The 22,846-nt window shown below is 40.5% G+C and overlaps 2 protein-coding genes across 4 annotated transcripts in view; both read right to left on the bottom strand.

The window, feature by feature from the left end:
• Positions 1 to 3,563, bottom strand: part of LOC138590278 (probable G-protein coupled receptor 153) — a 34,682-nt gene extending 31,119 nt beyond the window's left edge. Inside the window, exon 1 of the mRNA XM_069660890.1 lies at positions 3,165 to 3,563. The gene's annotated coding sequence lies outside the window, so the exon portion shown is untranslated. The remainder of the gene's footprint in view (positions 1 to 3,164) is intronic.
• Positions 3,564 to 8,693: 5,130 nt separating this feature from the next.
• Positions 8,694 to 22,846, bottom strand: part of acot7 (acyl-CoA thioesterase 7) — a 52,607-nt gene continuing 38,454 nt past the window's right edge. For all 3 annotated transcript variants that reach the window (XM_069660067.1, XM_069660065.1, XM_069660066.1), the window contains 2 exons: positions 20,654 to 20,838; positions 8,694 to 9,790 (listed from right to left, as the gene is read on the bottom strand). In XM_069660067.1, coding sequence (XP_069516168.1) covers positions 9,671 to 9,790; positions 20,654 to 20,838 — 305 coding nt within the window. In that variant the 3' untranslated portion in view covers positions 8,694 to 9,670. The remainder of the gene's footprint in view (positions 9,791 to 20,653; positions 20,839 to 22,846) is intronic.

Here is a 22,846-nt window from a genome sequence, read left to right as displayed (position 1 = left end):
GAAGTGCAATTTATTTGGGAAGATGGCACCATTTACTGTTATAAGAGATGACAACTTACATTTCACAATCTGTATAGTGATCCTCCTTTAGTGGGTAAAACTACTTAGTAGCTGTCATTGTAAAGTATCCACTTACAGCTTATGACACCAGCTAGCAAATATGCACAAGCACTTCTACTGAAGGACCAAAACAACAACAACAACAACAACATGTTGTGGGCAAATGCCACTTTCCGTTTGATCAGAGCATTTCAGTAATGCACAGCAGGGAGGCAGAGTGAGTTGGCAGCCTGCAGTCCAACCAGAGGACCAAGATTTAAGTCCCTGTGTCAGCTCTGCTCCACTGAAGTCTCCAAACTGAGCCAGAGAAACATTATCAGCTCCAGTCCTCAGAAAATAACAAGCTCTTAAAAGGTGCTTATGGGAACTTGACCTTTGACCTTCCTTTCAGGAGGGGTGTGGGAAGACAATTTCTCGATAGAATAAATGTCCAGCAAAGTACTGGAACTCAGTATTTCTCAGTATGATGCAAACTGTCTCCCAAGCATCAAGACCAAATCACTGTACAGCACAAAAAACAACAAACAACAGTTCTGTCTGTTTTTGAAACTTGGATATCGTACTGGCATCGGTATCTATATTTTAAACATCAGCCCTTTATCTTTCTATCAGTCATTTATGATTTAGGCTTGGTTAGAGAGCCATGATGTCAGAGCCTCTTTAATTATCACTGATGAAGTACTCATAACAATTATATCAATAGTTTTGTTCTCTGAGGTACCTAATGGTTTAGGCCGGAAGCCATAACTGTAAATAGGAAATCTAAAACTCCAGATCTAATTAAATTTTTCAGTGCAGTACAATGGATCCATACATCCTCAGTGCATATTTTTTCACGGGGAAATAATCTAAAATCTACTTGGTGCAGAAAGTGTATTGTATTGTTTTGTTTGGCCTGTGATGCATTATCAAACTACTATTACAACCATGCTTGACCATTTTCTTAAATACTATGTGAAGTCATTACAACATGAATCACCCAGCACTGTTAAGTCATATCTACTGTGATTGCCATAAATCTCGTCCTGCATTTGTTTTCCAGTAATGAATCTCTAGTAAAAACCTAGAATCAGATAGTAACAGGGATGTCAGTGTAAATAGGATGCCTGACCACTAATTTATTAATAAGGTATAAAGGTCACAAGCCAGAATCCTACATGCTGTTTAATGTTCCTGAGGCACATTACTAGCACTTCTTCAGCGGCTTGTCACAGAGAAAGTAGTTGAATTTTCCATCACAAATGTAACCCTAGAGGCTCTCTTCCTGTTTATGTTAAGCTACCTCCAGCTATGACAGTAGCTGTATCACTGTGCACCATATGGCAGAGGGTTTTGGGTTTGTCCAGGAAACAGGCACGCAGTTTTAAGTGAATTAATGTGGAAGAATAAGCACAACTTTGATTGAATATGTGCTAAAGACTTAAACAGTCAGAAGAGGTTATAATCTTTCACTACTCTTCTCATTGGCATTAATGCAACATTATATAATTCTGTCTAAGGGAAGGCAGACTCCGGTCAGTGTGTTGTCTGTGAGCGAGAAATATAAGAGTGTGAACACGGGCTAACGCGGTCACAGAATGATGGAGCCATCGTGTGACAAACAAAATGTCACATATGCCCTCTATGAAACACAGATCTGTAGTGCGGCTTTGTGGTGGAGCAGTGACTGTCACATGAAGGCTACAGTACTTTCTCTGAGCAGTGAATGTGATCATTGGCTACATGGCCACTCTCTGACCTATGACGATATGTTATCATCCCTCTCTTGTATTCGACTGTGACATCTCTGAAGGGAAATGTGTTCAAATGGCATTTTGTTTTTAGAGATAATCAGAAATACTTTATTTATCCCCGGGGGCAAATTTGGGCGTTGCAGTTGCTCAATACAAACTAGAAGTATGAAGAAAATATAGAGTAAAAATATGTAAAATATATAGTAAAACATATCTCCCCATTCCAATAGTATTTAATAACCAAATCATCTAGAGCTGTCGCACGCCTTTCAAAAACTATCCAATCATGAGCAGAGTCTTCCAAAAGCTGTAGCTAGCATGCTAATCATAGAAGAACGTTAGAGAAAGGTTATGAATACGGTTAATGATGATAACAATGCTCTTAGCTGCTCTCTACAATGATCTCCTGGGACTCATCCTGCTCTAAAAGTATTAGACAGAGCACGTTCATGTGCTTGAGCTTTTAAATGATCTCACTCAGATTTTTAAAATCTAGCTAGCTCTTTCTGGTTTCTCCAAAGTTGCCTACCACAGCTTTAACATGTGCTATATTATATAAGTTATGGCAGGTGTAAATATGTGGCTGTACTCAACACTTTCATTACAAACATACAAAGTCCAATGGGATGCATTTGGGAACTTAAATAAACTCTGTAAATCGTGTTTTTTATGATTGATTATGCTGAACTTTAAGAGATAGCTCTGAGTTTAAGAAGGTCTTTTTTCAGATTGAATAACAGCGAATGCACAATCTGTTATTCCTGATTAAATAATTTGATTATTTATTATAATTTAAGAATATAATTATGAAAAAACAGAGAAGGCTACTGTTACAGGATTTTCCTGTGTCACAAACTGCCTAAAGTCAATAGATGCAAGAACTGATTAAGCCTCTTTGTTCAAATTACTGGTGCGCTTTTTCTTTCAATCACCAACACTATGTCAACTCAATGTTTAATCTTGGTAATTTACGGTAATCCCACACCGGGTAGCTCTGTTTAATCATCATTTTAATCCAGCACACATATTTAATGCTAAAGACGTTCACTCAGTTACAGTTCAAGGTGTGTAGGATATTTGTAATTCAACCTTTCAATTAGGCCACTAACTCATCAGCATTTATCTTGTATGTAATTTGATTACAAAGCAGTGCTCAAAATAGGTCACTTTCGCACGGTAGGTTCACGGGAATGTTAGGCAACAATTCAATCCAAATGTGCATGAATGCACTTTTTCCTCATCAATGAAGCTGCTCATGCTTGCCTACAGGACACCACCTGTATGGACTGTAGCCTTGTTTAAACCATATCAAAATGATCTTATCGCCATTGAGTCTGACATTATTAAAATCAGCTGTGGGTCTCGTCTTACCTTTCTCAGCACGTTTCTGCTCCTAGCGGCTCATTGTTCCGGGGAATGAAGACACTCACGTTGAGTCACATAAGTTCGGGTCCGTTAGAGTGGCTTCCCAGCGTTTACATCCAAAAACTAAAGAGCGTCAGCGGTGTCGACAGCATCAAGTTAAAGTAAAGACCTGCGAGAGATGAAGGATGAGCCCCGACACACATCAACACAGCTGTACTCCTCTTGTGTCTTGCTGCCCTCTTTGACTCATTGACTGGAGGAGGAAAATGGAAAATTATCGAGTTTGGATATACAATTTTTTAGCTTCTTCACCACGAAGCGGACGGTTGCGCGACAGCACGAGCGTTAAACGTCTGGGTAATTTTAGGTAAAAGACTAATTCCTTCTCATGTTTTCCGACCGTGGCGAGGCGAGCGAGGGATGAGGCATGATTGCGCGCGCTCCCGACAACACAGGCTCGTTCGCGGGTCAGACGCTTCGTGGCCGTGGGAGTGAACCGCAATAAGAAATAATTCATGAAAAAGAGGTCGGCGTTTTACCAGAGCAAGAACTGCTCCTGCGTGTTGCACATTTGCTTTGGATGAAACAGGACATTTTATTCTTAAAACCTATATGTGGGTTTATTTTCTTTGGAAGTCTAATTTGAAAGAGCTGATTATGAATTGACTTTATTTAGCTTTGACCAGTGAGAAAATAAAAGATGGCTGTAAAAACCTATTGTAGCAACTATAACTCACTAAATTACATTGGATACATTTGCCATATATCCATTTTTTATTATGCTAACATGTTTTAAATTCCCTTTTCAATGATTGTCCCATGTATCAATCCCATTGATATATGATGTTTTCTCTTTTTATTCATGTTCTTTTAAATGGGCCCTTTTCATTGACATTATACGACTTGTTATGTAAGACTCCTTCCCTGGATGATTCTGTAAGAGCGGCTTTCCTCCCTCAGGGCTTACATTGTACCCAGTGAGAAAACTAATAAGCCCCACATGAGACGAGAGACACAGAGAGGTCCCTGGTGCCTCGCTTTTTGCCACTATAATAAGGATTATTTTCATTTTCATTTGTTTGGTGGATGGTCTGATGAGCAGTGCACGCTCTCCCCGCTTCCCATTCATTAAACAGCTACACACACCACACCTGGGAGCTACCCATGCAGTACACAGCTGTGCTGTTCAGTAGTGTAGTGCCTTAAAAAGAAAAGCTCCTCCACATGCAGAGTAGGAAATTTCCCCTGAGCTTCACAGCTGATCCAGTCAATACTTACCTTTAGCTACTGCAGCCTTTAGGTTTGAATTTTCTTCTTATTCAAATCACATAGTGCCACTGCAAAACGCATGCTTTCTAAATAAATACTCTACATTCACCCTGAACTTTTAACTTTCCTGCCCTGGCCTCCTGCCCTTTCTTTCAGGCTATATTATTTGTGATGCACAGTCCTTGTTTTGAGGCTTTACATCTTTTGTTTAATTTCAAAATTAGAGTTTAAAACAATCATCTGTAGGTTTGTTTGAAAAATGTAATGCTGTAATAATGTCACTGCATTCCCTGGTTAAATGAAATAAATAAATTCCTCAGTGCGTGCCAGGCTAGGTCCTCCTGCTCACAGTAGCATGCCGCAGTGCCTACATGTTCCAGGATGCATTGCACGCGAGAAACCACAGCCTCTGCCTCGCTCTGCTGTATTTCTGCTGCATGTTGTGGCTAAAATAAACAGCTGAGTATGCAAGTCCGCAGAAACAATGTAAAATGTATCTTGGCCAAGACATCGTCTTCTATTATACTTTGGTGCAGCTTTTGCTGTTGGTAGTCTAGTATTCTAACAGGTTTGCAAAACAAGTGAAGGTGGAGCAAGCTGAAATAGTAAAGCTGAAATGTAGTTCTTATGGGCGTACAACTACATCAAATGATGGTGTCCAAAAGAACAACAGATTTTGCAGCTTTGCCAAGTTGCAACCAAGACACAGCGAGCTTTGGCAACAACTGCGGGCGTTTTCACACCATGAACCAAACTTGGACAAATACAGATAAGGTTGACCATTGGTGTAATACCTTTAACACCCTATTCCAGTTAGGCCAGGATGGTGATCCACATCAAGACTATAATCACACAGTAATATATAAAGCTTCTTCAGAGTTCAAATATTATAGATCACTTTTTACACTCATAAAACTGTGAACACTGTAGAAGAAAATGTGATGAATTATAACGGTTATCATGCAACGCACAGCTCATGCTTTTTATTTCATAAGGGCCCAGTTTGACAATGTTACAAAGGCTTTCCTCATTTTTGTATCAGCAGAAGCTGAGGAAAATACCCTTTTGATGAAACAGATCATCTAAGGAGGAAAACAAGAAGAAAGAACGGAAGTTGAAAGCGTGTGCAGCCCATAGATGTGTGTGAGAGAACAGGAACAAAAGATGGGAAGGATGTGAAGGCCAGTTTTCACCTTGTGAAGGATTTACATTTTAAAGTACCTTAAAGGCAAGTTAAAATTTTTTATTCACAATCGTGTCCAAACCAAGATTCATAGAACAGCAGTCTTCCATTAAGATGTGTGTGGCTCTGCAGGAACAGGCCCTAATCTATCTTGATCTCAGAGACTCTTTAAGATGTTCATTATTAAGTCTTCAGGGTGAAGTGAGTCAGGACTGCAAATCGGTCAGAGGGTGCATACATTAGCGAGTTACAGATTTACAATGGGCATCGAGTAATTCTGGTCTCCTACTCTAAATGATTAAACTGCAGAAAGCTAATTGAACACATTGCTTGATGTAGTTTTTTGGATACAGCTGGCCAAACAAACTGAGCAGATCCTCACCTTCTTTCTCGGGCATAACAGCACAGTTTGTAGGTGTGGCTTTTTATGCATGCATCTTTGTTATACTTAAGGCCTAAATAAGTCTCTCGTTTGAACTGGGCAGGGCAAGAGAGTTAGTTAGAATTAGAGTTAGCTAAAAGAATGTGACTGTCCTTCTCTAGCTGCTCCTGTGCGATGCTAGGTGACCTGGAAGTAAAAAGCAACAGAAGGCATTCCCGCCCACTGACTCCACTGGCAACGGGCTGCCCCCACTCTTACCGCCAGCTCCACCATCACACATCACATACACACACACAAGCACAAACACAGCAGCTCTTAAATAGTTAACACTGTTTTGAATGTCCTGCTGATGTGCGTTCTTAAGATCTACCTTTCATGTCCTCTAAAGCATTGCCACCTCTCCTTGTGGAGGTTGTGTGCCTTACAGTCAGAGGCAGCCTAATTTAGTAGTAGGTACTCCCAGCGAGGTCCCCTGTGACTGAAAGAAAGGAAGGTACCAGGCTAGACAAAGTGGAGCCCATCACCTACTCCTCTGCAAGGAAAGCCCTCCTGGCTCCCAGCCCAGATAACAGAGGAGGGCTGAATGTAGGACTCATATCTCGGCTCTGTGAAGGTGTTCCATGAAGCACAAAAAAAAGCATTTACCAAAAAAGAGGAAACATTGAGTTGCTTAACCTTTTTTTTTTGTTTGAGGCCCACGCCTTCGAGCATCTGCAACTTCTGCCGACACACAACCGGAGCATTGCCTCACACAAATATTGACAGACATATTTTCACGAGTGACCTTGAAGTATAATGTGCACACGGTTCAGGTTTCTGTGTGTTGTCTCATGTGTGGAAGTGAAGCCCCTGCTGTCAGAAAATGACTGACCATGGAGACGAGGAGAAAATGCAAAGCGGGTCACTTGGTAATGAAAGCTGAGACTTTTCTCAACACTACCTCGCTTTATCGTTTATCCTTCCTTCAGAGTCCTTAATGGTTTTTCTCCTGCACCAGAGGATCATTCATCTTCTAAGTAGTCTTGTCAGTCTCTCTAGGCCGAGATAGCGCAGTGAGAGGGCTGCAAGTCCCCTAATTTAGATGCAAAGACATGAGAGAAAACATGAGCTTCATCAGCTTTTTTGTCTTCTTTGCATTATTCTCTGATGGGAAGAATTAGTTTGACATACAGCTTCCTCTGGTGACATTTTGTTCATATTATATATAAACTGCAGTTCATTTGTGGCAGGCACAACAGTTATTTACATGTGGCAACTGAATTATGCCTTTCAAGTGGATTAAAACATTTTTGTTGCCATCTAGAATAGAAATAATGATAATAAATGTATTTATAAAGCACTTTCAATGAAAGTGCTTCACATGGATTCAAAGAACAGAAACATCTAATGATGTCATCTCTTACAATTCAAGTCTGTTCCTCCAGATAAGTAACCATGGTTACCATATTGTGTCTGTATGTATAGAAGCCAGCTGCTACCAGCTGCAATGGCTTGAGACAGTAATGAACATTGTTGTAAATAAGAAGAAATGATATCTTTTTTGGACGTTTTGAAGACAGAAACAATCAGACATGCCTGTGTGGATGTTGCATGTTAGGGTCACATTTCTCAGAAGTATCGTCAGCTCAAAAGGATCCTGTAACCCTGTTTCGTGTTTTCCTTCTTCTTCCTCCCTGTTCTCCTTCTCCCACAAGATGCAGGGGTTAAAAATAGATCCCCCCCCCCCGGTGCAGCTTGAGCCTAACTTTATTTTCATGGGGGAAATGAAAAGCACACATACTAGAGGGACGAAGGGAAAAACGATAACCTTCAAGACACAGTGATGAATCAGTTTGAGGCCATGTTAGAATAACGGTATGAAGAGGAGCAAAGGTGCAAACAAAAAGACATTTGAGGCTTCAACCTGTGTGGTTCTCTGCTATCTATGGAGCTCTCTCACTGGGCTTTAATCTTTGAGTTTTACTGGGTTGTCATCTCAAAATACTTCTATCCATCCATTGCACAGAATTAAACTGACTGATTCCTTATGTCAAATCAGATTTAAGTCTAAGCGTCTTCCCAATAACCAAATTAAAATTGCATCCTGCTAAATATTTGAATGGGAGGTTTTTTTAGCAGGTTAATAATAGTCGTCACAGCCACAGTCATATGGATATTGATTTTACACTGGCTAAAGCTGACCTCGAGTCATCTTTCTGATCATTGTTTGTGCACACATGCAGAAACCCAGGATGCATTCAAAGAGAAAGATGCACATACAGACATATTTCTTGAATTCCCATGAGTCCTCACATCTCATTTGGAGACAAAGGGGGTGAGACAGCAACAAGATTGGGGGAGACAGAGGGACAAATGGAATTAGTGATAGGAGGAAAACTAACATAGCAAGAGATCAGAGATGCAAGAGTACGTAACAGTAAGCAGGAGAGGGAAAAACGAGTATGTTGAGGAGAATTGAAAACTGGAGTCAGAGTGTGACAGACAGGCAGAGGAGGAGGACAGCAGGGACAAGGAGGGAGGGGGGTGGGGGGGCGTGGGAGAGATGCAAGTTGAGTCAAAGCCCCCCGAGCTCCCCTGATTTCTCTGTGAAAGACACAGTGCTGAAAAGATGGATGGCGTGTGCCCTCTCTGCCAAGGCATGCCCAAGACAATGACATCATCATCATCAAACTAGCAAGGACACGAGGCGAGAGCCCCAGACTCACGCTTGGATCTTTTATTCATTATTATTCACTCACTTATTCATCATTTTTCTTGCGCTCAGACTATAGCTGTGCATTGACAACAAGTCTTCATACTTAAAAATATTCCTACAATAAAATAGAAATCTCACTTGCACTGACAGTGATCATAAATATTCTTCAAACAAGAATACAAATCTCCCCGAAATAAATTATTCTTACTTTGACAAACATATTCAGCTGATGTGGATACTTTTGTGTGCTGTACAGAAAAATAAAGCCGGAAATATACATGCTTTTAACTATGCGTTCGCATGCACGTGATGCACAATAGGGGCAGTGTAGAGGCAGAGGGGATGTGACAGGGTCAACACAGCGACAGGGACAACAATGGCCTAATGTTTTGAGGACAAGCTGATAGACCAAGTCCGCAATAATCCACATCTGTACGATGTACCTTTGCCACTGCACAGCAACAAACATGCTTGTTAAAAATAGCTGTTAAAAGTTCCACTTTAGAAGCCGACGTGGAAACCTGCAGAACTAATTGAAACAAGTCCAGGACCGTATGAAGGAATATGTTAGAGAACAGAGAGTGGACGGTGCCGATGGTGTGTTCTGTCCACTGAACACAGAAAATCTGTCGCTTTTTCTGCCGTGATCTCAGAGTTACCACAATTGTAACCTCCTTGAGTGAAGCCATGTCTGTTGTTTACATCTTGCACATACAGATGTTGCATATGGCTTGAGCTCTCTGGTGTGCCCTCTAGAGGTATCCTCCAGTAACACGGGTAGTGCATCGCCAAGTATGTGAACAATTATGTTCATGACGCAGCCAGTTGTGAACGCGAACACAAGGTTAAAAAGCAAGTACATCTCCGGCCTAACAGTCACATATTTTGGTTAAAAACCAGGCTACAATTACAGCACAGGAGAAAGGGTTTCTATGCCCTTCATACTGTATGTGAGGTGTTGGTTATACTGTTGATGAAGGGGTTTAACTTTGGTGAGCTGTGGCGTCATTTTGGCACTCCCTTTCTGCCAGCCTCTTTGCTTTATTATGGAGGTAACGTGCTTTACCCTCCTCTGCACGTCTCTCCTCCTCCTCTCCGTTGATCTGAAGAAAGAGAAAAAAAGATTTGTTTTCAGACACATTCATCATTTACACATATTGTACTCTGGAATGTTTCCCCTGCTGTTATTATATTAACTGTGGGCATGAAGCTCTGATCTAATTTACCAGTCTGTGTTGTTATTGCCATTCATCTTCTTGATGAAATACAGAATGAATCATTGAATCTTGGAGAGGTTAGATGCATTCAGAATATGCACTAGAATGGATTTAAGTAAAGTTGAAGAAATCCTTGCAGGATTTGTAAGATATTTGCAGTCACATACTAATTAGAAATTTCTGAATCTGCATGCGTTGCAAGACATTTCAACAAACGTACATTGTGACTGTAAGTGCTGTCTAGAGATTTATGAGAACAAGGCCTAGGGATTGTAATGTCATTCAGTCATTCTATCCATGTGTCCAGTTCTCTGGTCATAAAATGTCACTTTAACAGGACAACTGCTTACTAGATTTCATAAAATTGTATGTTAATATCACAGTTAGGTTACTTTGAGGAAAATTCCTGTGATTTTTGGCAGATGTTAATCTTACAACACAAACGCGTGAAATCTGCTCTTATATGATAAAAGGTAACTCTAAGTACAATTTCCATGAAAATTGATGAGGCTATTCACATCTCCCAGCTGAATGAATACTAATGTTTTCAGCTGTACCATTGTACTTAACTATAGCGCCATCATCTATTTCCGATAACAGGGTGTTCAGGTATATCCAAAATCAGTTATAGCAGTCCGTATATGAAAAATATTCACATTACACTTTTAATATTAATAGCACCATTGCACCAAGGAATTCTGTGTTCTCTTTTTATTCTGGGCAGCACTTCAAGCTTGGGAAGAATAAATCTTCTCCTTCTCCTCCACTTATCTCAGTTTGGTTGCTGATTCGTGGGCGGAGGCACTTGCTAGCCTGCACAGTTTAATTAGACTGCCTGGCAACCTCGTGACTCAAACAACAATACCACAACCAGTGACAGTGTCAACACTTACTTTTATGGTGCTGCCTGCTCTCCCATTCCCTCATCTGCACACTGTTCTTAGGCAACAGCGGAGTGTGTTGTATGTGAGCATGTGCACATATACTTTTGTGCATGTTTTTGTTTGTGACATATACAGTGCAAGTGAACTGCAGTGTTAAAGACCGATATCAGATGGAGGCCCTTGTCAGTGCACACACCAGGTGGATAGCAGATTAAAGAGCACCTGTCACTCAGCAGCACTCTGGGTGCAAAGCTAACAGATGGCGCCTTAACTTTATGGAGAGAGTAGAGTGGGAACAGATGACAAAATTTCATGCGACGGACAAGCCCAGGGGTCACGGCTCAAATGTGATGGGAATATTAAAATAGTGACACTGAGCCACAAACAGAACACATGCAGGAATATCTTCCCTGTCGAGCAGGTTCAGGACCATAAAGCTGTAATATTGGTGTGTTTGTTGTATGCTTGTTATATAACAGTCAACATACTGCTCAGTCAATTCTGCTTTTGCCATTCAACTGAAAGTAATGAATAATTCCAGTTCAATGGCTTATAAAGAAAAAAAAGCGAGACCAAGTTTCACCACAGTCACAGTATTTTTAAAAAAATGTACCTAAACAAAAACACTGTTATTCAAACTGTGAATTTTTTTACTGCAAATCTGTAATCTGTAATCCAACTCATATTGTGAGGACTGTCACTTTCTTCTGCAAAACAAGTATTGCTCTCTGTTCTTCCTATAACATATTTTAAATATACAGTATATTTGTATTTTAAACAGTACTACCAAGCCTTCCCTTCTTCAACCCTGCAGAAAAAGCAAGCATTTTCTTTTTATAGTTACCAACGGTTACCCATGGCTATGTTGGAAGGCAGACAGCTAGACAAACAGGCCTCTAGTATATTGTTTGAGTTATTAACTCTCTGAATAAGTGAGTGTAGAAATTAACCAGTCATAATACGCTATATTAATAAGCATTGCCAACTGGACTGCATGCAGCAATATGTACAGGGTGCTGGTCATTACGGAAATATAAAAAAAAAAAAGCCCCAACAAGATGATTTGGGAACCTGACACCAAACAGAGGTTTATTAATCACCCTACTTTAACACAGCTTCTGTTCGTACCAAAGACATCCATCAAAAGTAAAACTATTACTGGCTGATTGTGTTTCTCCGCAGTAACTAAGGACGTGCTATTTAATGCAAGGTGTCACAGGGTGACATATTAAAATGTCAAGGAAATGTAATAAAGAAAGAGCAGCTTAAAGTAAAAAAAAAAATAGATATATTTTTTGTGGTCATGCAGCCTTGATGCAAAGCCCAAAGAGTCTGGCTATAATGTGTTAATATAAGTCAAATTCAGGGTTGCACATCAATGCAAATCATTAGAGCACACATGCCACAAATAGTAACGACCCAAATACACATACAAGCAAATGCACATTAATTGCTGTAGCTTTTGCATCTTTTCTATCTTTGTCTTTCAGAACAAGCAGGCTGTTTGTAGCTTTCACTCTCATTGTTTCTCTTCTTCAAACACCTCATGTTCTTCTCTTTCTCCTCTTCTTCCCCCTCTCTCTGTCACTCAGGCCCCTGAGGACTTCGTCATTATTTAATTACACTTTTAAAACCATAGTGAGCTACCTACTTCAGCTTGAGATGATTTAATGAGCAAGCCATTTAAAAGGAACTGTACACCTGAATACTGCTAATGAAGAATGACAATTAATAACAATAAGAAATATTGCCCTCATCAGTTTCTGTTCAAGGCAGATGATTCTGGAAGGAGACACTGGCTGGTTAAATTCATGTGAGCTCTATTGTTGCTTCGAGGACATAAAAAGTTTTATTTTCTACAAGCTGTAATACTGGTGATTCTCTCTTTATGTCCATGTGTACGTATATGCATGCACATCATTTGTCCTGCTTACACTTGTACTATTGGTGCATCCCTACAGGGCTGCACATGTGCATGCATATGTTTATGCTCATGCAGATCACATTTGCATAACTCAGAGGGACAATACAATGCTCAGCATGAGAAGTCCTTTTGGTGTCCCCATGTAATTGGTATTCCCACAGTGGCTCCAGTCTAATAACTGTGATTATGCAGGATCATCAACTACTACCGGTGACTCTCGGGTGCAGAACCTTGCAAACAGACGTAATGCTTGCTTTATAGTTTCCTCAGCTTGAATGTCTCCAGCCCCATTGCTTTTTATATTTACGGGAACGAGAACATTCTGCAGTCTTCCATAACCGGGGAAAAATACATCATCTCAAGTCAACCAAGGCCTTGATTGGGTCCATAAACCTTACCTGTATATTGTACCATGAGGGCAGTTTGCAGTAGTTGTTTTCTGATTTGTTAAAAATGGTTTTAATGGAACATTCTCAGACTCAAAACCCATGTATCACAGATTATAGTATTCATGTTTTTGCAGTCTTTTGTGGTGTAGTTTAAAATCAGTTAATCCATGCATAGGATTCAGTAGTAGAACATGAATTAAATGTAAACATGTAGAAAATGATAGAAAGCAGACTTTCTTGTGTTTCACAGTGCATGTTTCGTCTTTATATTACCACAAGTCATAAAATAGACTTGTGGTCCAAGTTGTGTTAAATACCATGGCTCCTGTCTAAACAAGTCTAGAGTTTACAGTCATGCTAGCAGCTTTGTAAGACTATACTCCAATGTTAGCATGCATACATACACTAAGATGTAGTTTTAAAGCAGGTTTGTAAGATAACATTTGCTAATTAATGCTCAACGCAAAGTACAGTTGTGTCAGACGGCAAGTCATAAGTTAGCGAGAATGTATAAAATGTCATGTTCATCCAGTAGTTGTTGAGGTATTTTCATCTGTAATAAAGCAAACCAACAGACCATATGTTAATAAATGCTGATTTGTAATAAATTGCACTGGATAGCATTATATTATCAATTTGAATATGCTCCAGTGGTTGGTTGATTGGGTCAAACAGTGAAGAAAAACCACAATTTAACCTGGCCTCATTGCCATCCATTAAGTAGACCCTTTAATGGACCGTAACAAGCCAAATAAAGTAAACCTGGAACAGAGACAAGCCGTGGAAAAGGGACTCAGATAATGCCAGCAAAATGACAGAGGGGTCCCTTTGTGTTGGCACGAGCTGTTATTAGAGTGGGCACGGGGCATCAGCTCCACTGCCAAATGCCAATGTCTCAAAAGTAGCACTATGCTGAAAGCAACCGACTCAAGAAAATAATAGCCATCTGGACTGACATGAGTCTGGATACTAACATATGTTTGTGTGTGAAATAGGGTGGGTGGGGGGCAGAGAGAGAGAGATTGATACACAAAGGATGACATTTTAGACAATGATGAAAGGTGTTTTATTTGTTGACATAAAACAAAACCCTTTCAAATACTTCATGCTGGCTTTCCCTAAACGCTAAAAGACATCTGTCTCTCCATGGATCTGTTCAGTCATCATTAATAATCTATGCTGTCAGTTTTCCTGTCTTTAGTTCAGACTATAAAGCAGTTATCTCAAACTCGCAATAATCTGGGCCTCAGCAAACGCAATTTTTGTGTGTCACAAATGGAGAGCAGTAAAGCAGCAGCACATTTTTTCAAATGTGTCTGAGGTGACATCTGCAATCTCAGGAAACACTCGTGAAACTTTGAGCAAATGCCGAACCCATTGCTATTGGTGACGGAATAATTTATAAGCTCAGACACAACATTTCAAGAACAGAAAGTCAGAGGTGATTTTCAGTGAGCTCTAGCTATCTGAGGGCCATTATAGGAGGTACAGTGCCTGCTGCATGAAAGCATATTATTGACTCCTCAAAAATGGATTGTGCAAAGATGTTGAACTGATATAGAGCAGTCTTTGCATCCTTGCATATTTATACAAATAATGACAAAACTCTAATCCTTTTCAGATTTATGAACCATGCACAATAAGAACAAGGCGGTATGCAGGTTTTCTATGCACTGCCTTGGATAACTACAGGAATATCTGCAACTCTGGCACGAGGGTACTCGTTAACCCGTTGCTGATTGTCTTGAATGGGAGGCATCTAAAAATAAATGTGCATCACTTCATGTGGTCTACAGGAGGTTGCCATGACAACCAGGCTTGTTTTTGTGTCACAGGAGGCCAGCTGAGTCTCCGGCAGCGAGGAGGGAGAGAGGGAGATGGAGGAGAAGGAGGGAGGAAGAGAAGGGGAGGGAAATGATAAAACAATGAACAAGGGAGAGAAATAAAGAAAAGGCCAGATTAAATAAGGACCAACCCCACTGTATGTTCGCTCAGCAGTACGGATTCTCACATTAATTGCATACTTACTTATTTAAATCTTTTTGCTCTGCAGAATCGTTCCTGAATGTGCACACGATCTCAAGGAGCAACCACCTTTTCATTCATACAGTAACACACATCCACACTCAGACTCTAAAAAAACACAGACTAGACACATCTTTCCAAACCAGATAGTATTTAGTATGCACAGGCAGCTGGCTGAGCATTCAAAGTGCTGACCTTCAGGTAACAAGCCAGTTTTTCTAACCTTTAGGCAATGACTGCCCCATTAAAATCATCATAAAATACAACAAAGACGTACACTGGTCAGAGAAGCTTCAGGGCTTTTTGGATTATTTCTATGCCGGCCCAGTGTGCACGCATTATTTCATGGGTACTGCTACTAAGAGGCGAGGCATCCCCCCGACATCCTCCCTTCTGTTCATGCTATCCTCTTTCTATAGTAAGCTAGCGTTAGTGACAGCCCATAGACAACACAACCCCCCCTCCCCTCCTCCACACACACACATACACACACACAAAATCACACACAGAGACATACCCAAACCCCCTGCCAAGCTAAAATGGGAAGATCTAAAAATAGTAAACGCAGCGAGCTCACTCAAGAGAAAGTGAGGATGAGAGAATGGGGGGAAAAGCACCTGCAGTCAAAAATAGCAGAAGCTGTCCTTTCGATCCGGCTATTTATAGAACACAACTGGAGCACAATCTGCCACAATGTCATGAAAATTTCATCAGGGACGTTTTTTACATGAGAGTGTTTCTATGTTTCATGAACATTTTGGTTCATGTAAGCTTTTAACAAATGAGCCAGGAACAGGTATTAAGCTACATCGAATGTACATTTTCTATAAATCTGGTAAACGAGGAGAAGCTTTGGTTAGGTTACTATCAGGAAGTGGAGTACATTTTAAGCATCTATAGAAGCCAGTAGTTGTCTATAGTGCCTTATACTGAGCTAATGTATGTGATTTGGAACAGTAAAGCTAATCAATATTTAGGATTCAGAGTCACAGTGCTGAGGCAGATGTTGAAAACCTGTCTTACTAACATAAAGACCTGGGAAAAGAGGTTTGTTTTTTATTACAACATGAGCTTTTTCAGGGCACCCAGATAAAGATGATGTGAGTGAGAGAATGGATTTTATGGGTAAGAAGGGCACGGGAACAGGAAATTATTTGGGGAAAAGGCTCATAATTTTTAAAGTAACAGTTTGGCATTTAAGGGAAAAGCTTATTTTAAATGTTTTAAAGAGTTCTATTAGAAACCTGATAAGCCTCCATGGGCTGCACTGTCAATCTGTCAGGGGTCGTTGAGCTTAGCCTAGTTTGAAGACTGGAAACGGCTAGCCTGAGTTTAACAAAATCTGCGTAAGTTTAGGTTTTACTGGAGGTCATTTGCCGATGTGTCTAACATCCAACAATGGTTCATTCAGACCCCGACTTACAAGAAATTAAAAAACACAATATTCCTAGTTATTAGCAAAGTGAAAAATATTGTTTGAAGATACAATCTTGAATATTTCAATTTCGTGCTCTTGAGCACCACCCACTGGGGACAATCGGTAATTGAAGGAGCATACTTCCCAATTTAACCAGAAGTCTACAGCCGGCTCCCTTTGTCATGGTTCTAACATTTGATTTTTCTCGCTTTCATTTTTAGACGGTGTGCCTTCATCGTTTCTTTTTCTTAGGATTTTCACTTACTTTTGAAGTTGTATGTGTAGTCACCTTTTCTTTGTTTGTGCAGCAATAGTAGATTACAGTTTCCGCGCAATGCGTATACAGAAACCCGAAGTGCAGCCACTTAGCTCTGCCTACCCTCTCTGGCAGACCAACCACTGCTGGGTGATAGAAAACGCGTCACTAACTGGGTGCCGCTTGTGATTTTTATGCGAATGTCGCCACAGACACCTTGTCCATAAAAATACAATATACTGCAAATGCAAAGGCTTCCATCAGTGGGCCGTAGGCTCAATCATTAGTGTGCTAACTCAGTGGTTTTCAAAGTGGGGGCCGCCAGGGGGCACTAGGGGGGCCTCAGAAAATTGGACGAAAAAAAAAAAAAATGCAAAAAAAAAAATATATATATATATATATTTTTGTATACATTTGTCCTGTACCTTACAACACGTAAACTGCCGTAATCTCGGATTCTCAAATTCAGCTGCAAATTCGGCATGACGACCTCATAATCTGTGTAGACCTGGCGGTTGTTATCAAGCTGCTCTGCTCCTCAAGCTTGCGTGTAGCTAGCTAGCGCAAAATGGACAGGTTTTTGACAACAAATAGACCGAAGGAGCAGACCAACAGTCCCGCCATGGAGGACTCTGCTGCAAAAAAACCTAAGAACTCAGCAGAACTCTCATGAGGCAGCATACAAAGCCAGCTACCAAAGACATTGTCCGAGAATTGCTTGGTGAGGATGCTGCCAAAAAAATTGACGCTGTCCCACTCTCTGTTGTCTATGGGTTTGGGGGTCCCCGGCCAGAAGCTAATGCTGTTTGGGGGGCCTTGGCATGGAAAAGTTTGGGAACCCCTGTGCTAACTCATTCGGTGATAAACAGTGACTGTGAAAGTTTGAGATTATTACTTTAAGCAGCCATATTTTGCTTACACAGAGGAGACTTTTTCTTATGGTTTTAAGTATCTGTCTATTAATTCAATACCCTTTTTGTCTCTGAACTGTGACAATTATTCTGCTTTTTCATTGTTGTTTTTTTGTTTTTCACAGATACATTAAACTGCAGCTTTTTTGCACTTTATTTCAGCAAAATGACAGAGCTAATAGTCCTTACAAGGTTTAAACCTGAAAAAGTTAGTAATGCCATAGTTTATTGTCAGTCATTCATATCTACAACCAACTGGAATCAATTTTCTCTGCGTTCTCTTTTAACGTTTCAAAAATAAAACAAAAAATTCATCACAAAAAGAAAAATGCATGATCACATTTTCATTTTATTTGATAGGACTATTTGGAATAAAAGATGGTGATAGCAGTAGCAGGCAGCCCCTGAAGGTAAAATTTAAATAAGGACGAAGAGTTATGTCATTATGTGGCTAACAAGGCTAATTGTTGTCATCATTGCGTTTCCATCCCTCACAGTCCTATCTCCACTGCTAGGGAAAACTCAGGTGTTAATTGGATTGATGTGTTAAATCTTATTCCTTGCATGTGACGCGTGTCTTTTATACACCAAGGGACTGACATCATGGTTTGGGTTCAATGTGATCCCGCGTTTAAGCTCTCGGTAAATAGTTATAAAGCCAGAAATAGTCCTGATTGAGCTTCATCATCCCTCTCTCGCTCATATAAATAAACACACGCATTTGTGCTCAGTGATCTGTTCAAGCACGTGCCCGTCCACATGCAAGCCAACTCTCTCACACACAAACCTGAACATGCTTTATTTGTCTTCCTTTTACACACAAACACACAGTCTGTCTATGTTGTATTTCTGCCCAGCATTTCTCCCTAACACATGAGTGCACACAAAATTTCCATGTTTATCTGACATACTACATCAGAACCCTGGCAGCCCAGGCTCCATTTAGATTCCATTTATAGTGATGATTATGAATTATTAAAATCATCAGGAGATTTTTTTTTTGGCCTCTCTTTTCATGAAATTGAGGTGAACAGAGAAATTACAATGACTCTAATCATTGCTGCAATTCCCTGCCATTGAAACAAAAGCAGCGAGAAGCTTGTGCGTGATGGAAACCGGGTAATGAATGCATGGCGGGAGGCACACAATGGCTGAACCAAACATGGAGTTTTGTGAAATGGAAATTTGGAGACTGATGGGAGCTTCTGAAAAAGCTGACTCACACAGACGCACATTTAATGCACATTTTTGTCTAGGAGCAGAAGAAGTGACGTCTGTTTTCACATAAGCATGTCATGGTGTTAAAGAATGATGATGCACCTTTAAGTGTGTGTGTGAATGCTTATGGAACCAGGGGGTCAGTGCAGCACTTGGCGGCACGACAACATACCGAACAACCCTTTTCCACGCTGCCAAGCTTGGCTTTCTTCCTGTAAATGTCTTATTACAGGCTCGTAATACTTGAAACATAGCAGGAGTTGATGTTATGAACCATTTTTAAGATGGTAGCGTGAGTTACACAGCCATTTGTTGTATACTTACTGTGTAATATTTCTACATGCTTCGATTCATTCTTTTGTTTAAGGTAAGAAGATGGAAAAACTGCTCTGTGCTTGACATTTGACTGCTACTTTAAATATTGCTGCTTGGTCTTGTAATGCATTTTCCTGGCTTACTCGGTCCTCTGCACATACTAAAAGTTTAATGATTAGCTCAGGTGCAAACTCTGAATTTTGTACAAGTGTGCACTTCAAGATAATGACCTGCTGTTGGTAGTTCAAATTTCACCGAAGCTAGCCTCTTAGCCTATGCCATTATTATGGACTTTGCTTAAAACTTGAGTAGGCAGCTTTGAAAAAAAGAACAGCAAGGGTAAGCTAAATTTAAAAGTATTCACCTGGAGAAATATCAAAGCCACTCCCCTAAAACACATAAAGGTGCTCTGCCTTGCTTATGGCACATGTCGAGACCACGAGTGTTGAGAAGAGGAGCGTATCAAACTGCCTTTTCCCTGCCATTCTTGTGAAAGTAGCTTGCGAGGGTCGCAGACACCTGGTAATTGTTTCTTTCTTTTCAGAGCTTTTTCTTTATTAATTGCTGTCTGGATGTGAAGAGATCAAATATAAACAACAATACCCAAAATTAAACGCCTACTCTACCTTAATCTAAAAACAAAGTCAGTGCTATCATTCCCAAATTTAACATGTTGTGTTAAAGCATCATCACAACCGTTCAGCCCAACAGGAAATATCCAAAGACATTAAATAAAATTTAAACTCACTAAAAAGGAGTGAAAATCTTTATCATTAATATGCAATAGATGTTAAAAAAAGATAAATTACAGTCCTCTAAATCCTTTACTTAGTGCTTTAAAAGTGATTGTAATAGCCCCTATTACGTCTGAATCCCGCTCACTGACAAGCTGCCTTTATCCAACACAAAAGCTGGACATGTTTTAAAGCGATCATCACAGAGACAAACAGCGGGTGCGAATGGCGCCAGGAAATAATTTAAATGTGCTCAGTTAAACAGATGGTGTGTACAGTGTTTGCTCATAAATAGAGTTTGGATCGTCGTGTATGGCCGAGCCAGAACAAACAGCAGGCGTCTCTCTGCAGTCTGCAGGTGCACATGCACCGCTTACATCCTGACAATAAGTGCTGAGTCAGACAGATATATATTAGCATTCAGCCCTCAGTGCTTAAAAATACGCAGACACCAGCAGAGAATTTAATGCACGTAGAAGACACTGACGTGCAGATTTTCCAAAAGAAGAGAGTCTACTATGCTTTAAGCTTTGGAAAAGTACAGAAAGAGAAGATCAAATATACTCACTAGGTGTGAGACCTGTGTAAGTTCAGCCCTGTGTGAATGACGTACAGGATCAAATATAATCCACTTTATTTTTCATACACAGAGTTAAGGATGAGACATGGCACCAACCTTAAGAGGAGGAACAGGCAGAGCCCTGTTGTTCTTGTCCAGCGAGATGAAGTAGAAGAATGCCGAGACTGCACGGTATTTCCCTTTCTCTGCCTCCACCAGTGAAGTTGCATCAACAACCACTTCTATTTCCATTGACTTATTACTGATAAACGTGAGCCGCCCGGTCACCGTCACCACACAGCCTATGGGAAATTAGGAAAGATGAGACAAATCAGTGAGAGGTTTGTGCAGGATTTCAGTGTTATGAACACAGGCAATAATTCCATCATAGTGGTAGTAATTTTTCAGTGAGGAAAGAAGAGCCTCTCAAACTACTATTGACTTGATTTCATATAATTTCCTAAGAGCATTCAGCTTTCTGAAAGGATTGATTCAAGACTGAGGAGCTTCATTTCTATTTACACTGAACGCGAACAGAACCTGAAATAAGCTGGTACAATGATGTATTCAGCCTTCGGATCTGCTCTTGCAATCTACTTCACATTGTTGCATCATGAATTTCTTGAAGTCGGTTCCACTGAGAGTCCGCCATGCGAGACGGGCTGACGATCTCTGGCTGGGAGAATTTAAAAACTACAGACAAAACCGATCTCCCCGACTGCGAGGTTTTCACATTAACTAAAAGGATGTTCAGATATAAAATAAGACAGGAAAGTTAAAAATAAAGTTGCATTTTATCTATTTTGTAAATATTTATTATTGTGGTTTAAGGAGGACAAATGGCATCCACTGCTGCTGAGCATTTTTTACAGTACTCTCGCTTTTGAATTCAACCTGAGCCCCGTCTAATCCATCTAATGCATGACTCATCCAAATTTCTGCTCTGATTCTTTTGACAATGCAGAGAGGTGGAGAAAAAACAGTCAACTAATAGAACTGGGCATTGCTGATGTATTTCTTTATTCTCTTTGATGTGCCGGTACTGTATTATTGCTGCTGTTGCCATAGAGATGCGAGAAGAGGGTGTTCTACGTCTGAGACAGATCTTGAATATGTGACTGGGATCTTATAAAACAGCCAAAGTCATAAATTATAATAAGTGTCCATGGAAAATGAAAAGAAAGGCTTTTATTAAAGTATCAAATGCAAACGTAAGAATTAGACCTGAAATTTTAAGTGAGTTTGAAGACTTTCCTACTTTGTGAAAATCATGTGTTTAAAACATCACAATGTCCTATGTTTACATTCTGATGAGAGAGACCTCTTAGAGCTGCAGGTAAGATGGAGAAGAGAGCGGACTTTGCTTCAAAATTTGAAAGATCACAACCTCCAGGTCCCTCCCCCTCTCTCTCCGCCGGCGCTCAGTCCTGCCTCCAAAGCCCTCCCCGCAGAGGAGGCTGTCATGCGCACGCAGGCTAGTAACCACGTCAACTAGAGGCCAGGTATACAATATGGCAGACACACCGGTAAAAACGTGAAATAACAACAACGACAGCCTCTGTATTACACCACCAACACTATCGAAGCAGATATACATCAAACCAGCGGAAATCAGTGTTTTTGTTGTGAACGGTAATCTACAGCACATTGTATTTAGCAAAACCACCAGCACTTAGTTTACTAAAAGAGACTGTGGAAAAAACAGTGCCAACTGATGTTGTGTTGACACTGATCAGGAGAAAGTCCGAAACAGTAACACTGCCTGGACACTTCTCCGCCATGAAACAACACTAAACAGCGCTAGCCTGACTGCAACACCAACGTAACACAACATCACAGTAACCGAAGACATCTTAGCGATGTGGAAACATTTTTTGAAAACAAATGCAGCAGAAATTAAGCTGGGGTAATTACCTGACGAGCAGTACTGTCTAAAGGTGACCGCACACTGCCCAGATAATGCCCAACTCACCTATACATTCTAAAGTTGGCAGTTGTTGACTACAGTCTTTGGAATGTTGTCAAGGGAATGCATGAAGGTCTGTTGGGAAAAGGCGCACATTGGTCCGACTTTCCATGACTCCACCAACTCCATCCAATCAACTCTAACCAACACAAACTGTTGGCGCATACTGACCCAACAATTGGTGTTGGTTGGAGTTAGTCTGGACAGTGTGCAGCCACATAACTCAGCATCGCTTTTTTATCCTTTCAGGTCCCATAACTCTCCGCCTCAGAAATGACGTGCCAATGTTTACTCTCGTTTCGTTTCTGTCTCGGTCCAACTCTTTCTTTTTAGCTGGCTTCTCC

This window comes from Semicossyphus pulcher, unplaced genomic scaffold (genome assembly GCF_022749685.1).
Source record: "Semicossyphus pulcher isolate SPU_LCO1_2020_fin unplaced genomic scaffold, fSemPul1.0.p SCAF_13, whole genome shotgun sequence".
Classification (NCBI taxonomy): domain Eukaryota; kingdom Metazoa; phylum Chordata; class Actinopteri; order Labriformes; family Labridae; genus Semicossyphus; species Semicossyphus pulcher.
The sequence above is the reverse complement of the archived record's forward strand: the minus strand, read 5'-3'. Positions and strand labels throughout refer to the sequence as shown.